Source organism: Bidens hawaiensis, unplaced genomic scaffold (genome assembly GCF_021521415.1).
Source record: "Bidens hawaiensis isolate Kalapana, Puna unplaced genomic scaffold, B.hawaiensis_p1.1 tig00012229_1, whole genome shotgun sequence".
Taxonomy (NCBI): Eukaryota; Viridiplantae; Streptophyta; class Magnoliopsida; order Asterales; family Asteraceae; genus Bidens; species Bidens hawaiensis.
Genome location: NW_027491988.1, coordinates 73,834 through 82,964, shown reverse-complemented (window position 1 = coordinate 82,964; position 9,131 = coordinate 73,834). Strand labels below are relative to the sequence as shown.

General features: G+C 34.3%; 2 protein-coding genes across 2 annotated transcripts; one reads left to right on the top strand and one right to left on the bottom strand.

The window, feature by feature from the left end:
• LOC143540385 (uncharacterized) lies at window positions 1-480 on the bottom strand. The gene has a single exon (XM_077033466.1). The coding sequence runs from the start codon at window positions 478-480 to the stop codon at window positions 1-3; it is 480 nt and encodes a 159-aa protein (XP_076889581.1).
• Window positions 481-1,859: 1,379 nt separating this feature from the next.
• Window positions 1,860-5,408, top strand: LOC143540368 (BTB/POZ domain-containing protein SR1IP1-like). The gene is made up of 5 exons (XM_077033452.1): window positions 1,860-1,925; window positions 2,023-2,092; window positions 2,176-2,724; window positions 3,374-3,898; window positions 4,863-5,408. Exons 1-5 carry the CDS (start codon window positions 1,861-1,863, stop codon window positions 5,355-5,357), a joined length of 1,704 nt encoding a protein of 567 aa, XP_076889567.1. The 5' UTR covers window position 1,860; the 3' UTR covers window positions 5,358-5,408.
• Window positions 5,409-9,131: the final 3,723 nt, after the last annotated feature.

Below are 9,131 nucleotides of genomic sequence, written 5' to 3'. Positions count from 1 at the left end.
TCAGAAATTGGCGCATCTACGTTTGCCAACTGATCTGATAAGACTTTTAATTCTTGACAGTAAGCCGAAATATTGGGGAAAGATTCGAGTTTGGTGTTGGTTAAACGGGGCTCTGGATGCTTGATTATCCTGAAACAAATGGGCAATGGCATCCCACGCCTGTTTCGCGGTAGCCTTCGGTTTGATAACAGTCATGAGAAGATCATTAGATATGGTGCCGTATATCCATTGTTTAACAATGGCATCTAATCGATCCCATGAGACCCGAGTTTCCTTTTCTTTGCCTTTGTCTGCTGCTGCTGCTGTGGAGGGGGCAGAATCTTCAGGTTTAATAATATGGTCTAGTACTTCAAAAACGATACAGTGGATCGTAAAGAGTTCAACCCATGATGTGTATTGTCCGTTTTCGAGTTCAAGGATAATAGGGATAAAGTTCCGTATGTTGGTAACTGTGAGAGCAGGGTGAGCGATGGTGGCCATTGGTGATTGGGGAAGAAAAGATCAGAGAAAAAAAAAATTAAGATGAATGTTGCAGGATCGGTGGGAAGACCAATGGTAGCCGGCGGCTAGGGTTGAGAAATATAATTGCTCCATACCATGATAGAATAAATTATTGGAATAATTCTCACTGCCTTTTCCATTCACATTCTATTCATATATATATATATATTACATACTAAGGGAGATAATTATGCCAATGATTGATGCATAGATATAGAAATGATAATATACAATATTGACTAATATTCGTTTACTAATACCAACCAATGCCTCTTCTTATTGCGTTAACTATTATGGCATATGCAGAACCTCCGTGATTGGTTGATGATCTTGATAATGTTCCATCGGGCATTAGCGATGACCACTGCCATGGCGTGGCAACCAACCACCGGTAAGGTATTGCAACTGGTGATTAATATTTCAAATGCAGCAAGAGCCACTGTGGCATATATTTTTTTTATCAACTTAGAAAAAGGTTAAATGTAGAAAACCATTTAGATTCTCAAGAGCTAGCTTATGTTTGCACCACTTTGTGAAGGTTAACCGTACATCCATAGTTCCACACACATCATTATATCCTTACTCATGCACTTACACGCATCCTTTTTATGCACATCCTTGATAGATTTGGGCTGACTTGACTGTCGAAGGGTGACACCCTAGGATTCGGTGTCAAGACCCTTCTAACGGGTGCTTATTGTTTTTGCAATCTCATTCCAAGCTCAAAATGACAAAGTGTGACTCATACAAACGTTAACATAACGATCTGAACAGAAAGAAGCTCACTTCACTTGCTATTTCGTATATTGGTACTTTTGTTTTGTTGGAAAAGAATATTTAAAACGATTATTCTCTTGATTTTTAAGTAAAATGTTAACCGTTAGGAATAAAATATATGCTTTAGAATTGCCTTGATCACTACTGCCAGAAACCGGGACCAAATATCCCCATCACCAACGAAGATCACTCACCCACAATTCTGGATCGATGTTTTCCCGCGTGTTTACCATGTTGATTCACAGATTGTTCATTTGTTTGCAAGCGTGCTATATCACCATGTAAAAAGATGAGCACCATGTATTTCATAATGTCTCACTGAGCTCCAAACCATTTGCACTAACACACTCACCTATAACACAATCCTAGCCTCATAAACTCTTGAGATAAGACCCTTTTAAGTTTTATCCCTACAAATTGGTATATAATATCTTATAAAATAGCTTGCTTGTTTTTATTCAAAAACTTCACTAACCAGCACGATCGAGAACTCAACTGAACCTCACTCGGGTAGGATTATCGTTTTCTTGTCACATTTTTAGCATGATTAAGTTTCAGAATTGAGATTGCCAAATTATCACCATGGTGGATGCTACAAAAAAGCCAAAGGAGCTTGATTCTGACTTCATGAAGAGGATTAATGATTGGTTTGATTCGTTCTTGTTCATTAATCTTCACTTACCGAGCATATTAACGAGAACTTTGAAAACATAATAAGCATAATTTCTTTCCCAAAATTTGCAGGATTTTCTCCCAAGAAACTCCAAGTGATGTTACAGTTTGTGTAAATGATGTTTCTTTTCAAGTACACGCGGTACACTTATTCTAAACTCTTGTTATAACTCATATATTGATACAGTATATCTCGAACTGTTATAACTCATATTTTGGGTGCAGTTTCCTTTAGTTTCAAAGTGTGGCTATATAAAGAAACTACTATTAGACACTGAAAACACTGAGCTTTCGGTAATCAATATCCCTGATATCCCAGGAGGCCCTGAAGGATTTGAACTTGCTGCAAAGTTTTGTTACGAAACGAATATTAACTTATCTATAGAAAACATTGCAATGGCAAGATGTGTGGCAGAATATCTTGAAATGACAGAAGAATATGCAACTGGAAACCTGGTATCGGTAACTGAAGCCTATTTAAACGATACGGGTCTAACAAACTTATCTAGTGTAGCGTCCATTTTACAATCTTCTGGGAATCTGTTACCGGTTTCTGAAAGAGTGAAGTTGATTGACCGATGTGTGGATATTATTGCGTCTATGGTTACTGATAAAAGTCAGGATTATATTGTGGACTGGTGGGCTGAAGAGCTGATTGTTCTTAGAGTTGATATCTTTGAACGGGTTCTTCTTGCACTGGTGTCAAGGGGATTTACACAGTTTGCCCTTGGTCCAGTTTTGGTGCTTTATGCCCAAAAGTGTTTTAGAAGTTTGGTAAGATTCCTTGCTCATGTGCAAAATGTACGGGTTAGGTCACTTTAGGGATGTTAATCGGTTTGGTTTTCGCTTTATTCGGTTCGGTGTGGAACCAAACAAGATAAGTGTGTAGCTGAACTGAAATTTGAATAAGAATTCTGCTCAGTTGCAGTTAAAATTAAACTGATTAAACCAGATTTTAATTTAATAGATTTTTTAGCTAAAGATAATTTTTAAAAATATTTATTTCTTTAATTTTGTAACTAGCTTAATTAATTATTATATAAAGATGAGATAAATTGGTACATTTTTAAGTAGCTAGTTAAATTAATTTAAGGTATTGTACGAAGATTAATGATGCTGGTATAAAAAATTTGGAGTTGGGTTAGTCATTTATAACCGAATTCATAACTTTCATAATCGAAAACCAGATGGGTTACTCGGTTTCAATTCAAACCAAACCCAATAATCAAATAAGAATTCAGTTTGGTTTTTCTTGGTTTCAGTTTGGTTCGATTTATTCGGTTCCAAACACCCCAGTCATTTTTAACACTAGTTAAACTGACTAACTGCTCTTTTGTTACCATAATTCTTATTTTCTTAATTATTCATTTTAATACATGTACCTAGCATCTAATATTGTAAAAAATCTTCATTGAACAAACAGGAGATCTCTGGAAAATCCAAGAAAAATCTTGACTCGAAACAAAAACATGAGAAGCGGGTCGTTTTAGAAACGATAGTTGGCCTTTTACCTAGAGAAAAGAACGCAATACCAATAAGCTTTCTTTCAATGCTGCTTCGGGCCGCCAGATATCTAAACACAACGGTTGCATGCAGACTAGAATTAGAGAAAAGAATGGGCTTACAACTTGAGCAAGCGGTTTTAGATGATATATTAATTCCTTCATTTTGCTTTGATGGCGATACGTTCTTTGATGTTGATACGGTGCAACAAATCATGTTAAATTATTTTGAACATAATTCTACGGGTTTGGATGATACAAACTATGTTTCACCATCACAAAATGATAATGAGAAGGCCGGGAAGCTAATGGAGACGTTTCTTGCTAGAATAGCTTGTGATAGGAACGCGTCGGTTTCAAAATTTATAAGTTTTGCTGAATGTATTCCGGTTGAAGTTCGTGTGACGGAGGATGGAATGTATAGAGCTATTGATATTTACTTGAAGGTATGCTCTCTCTTTTTTTTTATTGTTATTTGTTGGTATATGATTGAACATTTTCATTCTATGGATGTTAGTTTGTATTGATATAAAGATAATGAGAATATATGAATGTAGGCTTTGAGCAAAGGTGACAATCCAGAACACCTTTCCCACTTTTTCAATATGTTTCTGTAATATATTTGTAGGGGAGTAAATGCGTCGATTTTGGCCTCAAACTGAACCAAAAAACCGAACATGCGGTTTTTTGGGTTTTTGAAAACTGTTTGATTTCGTTTTTTTGGTTTTCGGTTTTCACAGTGTGTTCTGTTTGGTTTTGCCATTTGAAATTGAAATTTTGGGCCCAAATAATGAACTTGTGTGAGACTTTGGGCCTAATTTTTCTTTTAATTAATGAGTAATTGATTATTGCACATTCTGGCCTAAAACTGTGCTATACGAATATACGATTAATTAGTTTTTTATAATTGCTTAACATTAAAAATAAAAATTATGATTCATAATTAAGTTCATAGCACGTATTCGGTTCGGTTATGAAGTTAGTTGTGTTTTTATGGTTCAGTTTGGTATTTCAGTTTTTGATGCACGCAAAACCGAAATTCGGTTTGTGAACATGAAACAAATCGTCGGTTCTAGGTTGGTTTATTCTGAACGATTATTTTGATTTCATTCACGCCTTTTATATTTGTGTGCTAAATATGATTTAAAGAGGTACAATTACAACAAGCATTTGATTTTTAACAATATACTCGTGTTAGTTCACTCGTTAGAGATGAAACATTACTCGAATTGACCCATTTATAAGTAAATGAGTTGAAATTGTCACTTCTAGCTCTCGCATTCTTCAAGGATATATTGTTGATATAAATGTGATTTGCAAAAAATGAAATATGATTGTGATGCATTAGATCAGGATCCGTTTCATCTATAAAATTTCATATTGATCAAATCCTATGTTGGAATCTTTCAGGCTCATCCAGCTATAAGTGACATGGACCGAAAGAAAGTGTGCAGCTTAATGGACTGTAAAAAGCTATCGTATGAAGCCCGGTCCCATGCAGCCCAAAACGAAAGGCTTCCGGTTCAAACAATGGTTCAAGTTCTTTTCTATCAACAGCAACAGTTAAGGGAAATGGACAGCAGCCCAGTGGATCTCAAATCTCAAAACAATGAGCTCTCGAGTTTAAGAAAGGAAAACCAAGAGCTCAAATTTGAGATAATTAAGATGAAAACACGCTTGAAAGAGATCGAGAGGTCAACTGCCAACGAACCACGGGTCAACAATGATACCAGAACCACTGTTACGGCTGCTAAACCGCCGTTGCCACCTAAAAATTCATTGATAAGGTCGATGACGAAGAGGCTTGGGAAAATGGCACTGTTTCTTCAAGCCGATGGGCTTTCGGCTTCTACTACAAGAGGCAGAAATAAACCCGCAAAAGACCGAAGGCATTCGGTATCTTGATATGCTGGTTTTTTATGGGTTTCGTTTCATAAATGTTAATATTGTAATTTCTAGTTATAAGCATCTCAGTTTTCCATCTAGTAAACATTGATTACTATTTACTTGATTAAAAATGAAGCATAAGTAGTTAGAAGACAAGGTTATAACTGGTGTAAACATTCTTAAAACAACATTATCGACTAAATAATCGCCACCTATGTCCTATGTGTGAAACAGTTTATTTTAATAACATTATATTATAAATAAAAATCTAATTAAATAAGTAGTGTCGGGCATCTCATTCTCATTTACATGTCATTGATGTGTATGTATTCAATATCTCATTATTTACATGATGGTTGGGTAAAAGTTAGTTAAATTTATATATTAATTAATTATATTTATGTAAATAAATGAATAAACATTGGTACTTCAAGCATTGTTATGTGTTTTCAGGACATTAGAAGTTAAGGAGCTTAAACGAGCTAATTCAGAGTCATCCAGATGAAGATTAAGCAAGTCTCGAGAAGATAGAAGTATGGGGAAACATATATTGAGAGTTAAGAAGGATTCGGGAGAGGATTGGATGACAAACTTGAAGCCGAAGTGAAAACTGAACAAGATGGGTTACCAAGAAAGTGTGTTTTAGTAAAATGGGCATATCTTGGCCTAGAAAATGAGTTACGGAATCCATAATATATGAATTTCATGTCTCTCGACGAGAAAAATTCGAATATGAAGTCAGTTGCATCTTCGCGTATCGCGAAGATGCAGGATATGCAACTTCGCAATACGCGAAGATGCTCAATGTCGGCAAAAATTAGGGTTTTTCACTATATAAATGATTTTTCGACCCTTTTCCGCATATTACGACTTCCAGAGGCAGAAGAGGTGTTCTAGGGCGACTTTCATCCATCCCGAAGTTTCCGGTTTGTCCTAAAATCGTATGTTCATCAAGATAAGTGCTTTAACGATTATGTCGATGTCCGGCTAAGTCGTGTGTGTTCGTTCTAGGCTAAGGTTTTGTGTGAAGTACTGTTTTGATCATATTCTAATACTTAATGGTTATAGCTTGATTGGATTTATATGATTTGTCTTGCTTAATTAGTTATTTGGTTGATTAAAGGTTGTGTTTGCAATTATTAATTAGTGTAACGTTTGTTTGGTTGTTCATCAACATTTAGGGTTAGGCTTTTGTGTCTTTGAACTATAATCATCAAACCTTATCATTGAGTTAATTATCCTAGACATGGAATTGGTAATTGTGGTGTCCGGGTTCATTTGTGTCAACAATTCGGTTAGGGTATCATTTGTCATCATAAATCAAACCATAGGACTAGCAATTGTTATAATACCAAAGACTAAAAAATCTGTGATTGACATATGGAACACATAACCCGAACCTAGAATGAATGCTTTTTAATTAATATTGTTTACAATTCTTTTCAAGTAATAATTAATTTTAATTAATCGTTTTCTACAAACTGCTTGACATCGTCTGTCCGTCTTAGTTTAATAATTAATTTAGTAATATTAAATTAGCACTTTCCTTGAGTCCCTGAGGAGACGACCTTACTTACCCGTACTAGTTTATAGGTATTTAAGTCTTAAAATTAATTGTTTGAGTAGACTGCGACAGCCTACGTCAGTACGCCATGTGACACTCGACCTATCTCTAGCCTCTATATTAAAATTTAATTTTATTTTATAGTATTATTTTGCTAAGTTTTGACTCTTGACATGAACAAACAAGTTGTCCTCTTGACATGAACAAACAAGTTGTCTCTAATTTGTTCGTACATCACTAGATAACACCTTAAAGTTAAATACCAAATCCTAAGGGAAATGAAACCCTCTATGTTGGAGGTAATTCCCGAACTGAGTTATTGGTCGGGAAGATGGGGCCGGTTCGAGCTAATGGATCGATCTCATTAATTAATTAATTATTATAATTAGAGATAATATCTATTTTATTTATTAGATAGAGATGGAATTTTATTTAATAGATAAATAGGAGTTTGTGTTTTACTCTAATTGTAATCGAGCTTTTATATACCCCAAAGAATTCATGTAAGGGTTAAGATAGAATTGATCAAGTTTTGAGTTATTTTCTTAATTAATAAAATTGGTGAGTTGTGCCAAAGTATTTTCCAAGTTTAGTTCGTGTTCAATTCGATCTGGGCCATTACTCTATGCTTATGGATGTCATATTCTGATAGATAAAACTTATAGAAATACGATCAATGATTAGCTTTTAAAAAAACATTAGTAAAGGGGCATGCTATATCTAAGCTATCCTCAAATGCAAAAAGGTGACCTCCATCTCCAATGGTTCTTTAGAAAGTAGAGGGCCATCATGATTTGATATTTGTTTGGAAAACAATACGGTCTTAGATTGAGAATGAGGTGTGTATAGTAGACCCTTATTAAAAGGATTATTTAAGTAATTTATTTGATCAAATCAACCATATTCGTGTTTTCACATATTATGTTTCAAGCCTAAGTCATATGTATTGAAGTTAATTATAACTTGATGTATAAACGCAACAAGAATCCCAGATTCCTAGGTTTAAATAAATTATCGGACCCACTATCACACAAACCTTGTACCACTAGTCCACCAAGTAGGTGTAAAACAACTAAACAAGTGTGCGATCTTGTTTTGGTATTTTTCATGAAGTAGATAATCATGATTTAATGAGAGTTAGGTTATAAGGTAGTGTGTCAGCGTCTATGTATGACTTAATTACACTTACGTACATTTTTAAAGAAATTAAAGCTATGTTAAATGTTTTATGTTTTCTCTCCTTTTATGGACGGAAACTAACATGCTCCTAAAAACTCTTATAAATCATCAATACTTATAGTGTGCAGGATTTTAACTCTTCAGCTCATTTAATAGATAAAACACAGCTTTATAATTAAAGCATTCATATCATACATTAATAGCAATCTCAAAAGGTAGTTGACGACTTCAAGTCCAAACTATTTATTTAAAACTATTTGCTGATTTTTCTAACCGTCCTTTATACTGTTAAGGTTATGTGTGTTATATGCAATTGAAAAATCCAAAACACACATGTAAAATGGTACAAAATTTTAATAATTGTCGCCATAATAACCATTTATGATGTTCGGTGGAATATTGACAAATGGGGAAAGGATTAGGTTTAATATATTATATACGAGATTTATAGTTTAATGAATCACATTGGCCCCCTTTCTCTTACTTTCAAAGTTTACGATCATTTTTCTTCAGCTTATATTCAATTTAAGTTTTTATTCTATTCATAACAAGATTAAAAGTTTTTTGAATGGCTTTCAGAACTACCTCACTTACCCGAGTAAGTCTCAACCATTCATACTGATTTTAACGTTACAGATAGACTTCCTCTTAAGTCAGGTTTAATTTGAACCTGAGATCAAAAGTGATTGATTTATATTAATCTATACAAATTAATAGTTTATTATTTAACATCTTATTTTTGCATATTTTAATATTTCAACATCTAGAAACCACACTACTAGAAAAGGGACGACCAAAAGTCACTTATAGACATGTTTGTCGATAATTACCGACGGAAGATAAGTCACATTCCAAAAGAATTAAACTTGTTTAATATCTTTCGGTGATTACTTTCATCACTTAACTTAAAAATAATCATAAAACAAGAAAAAAAAGCAGAAAATGAACATATAAAGAAGTTTTTAAGGTAGAAAATGAGTGAGGGAGGGTCCACCTTGTACCATCATACGCAATCAGTTAGTGGCCATGAACACTGCCACCTGATTTGT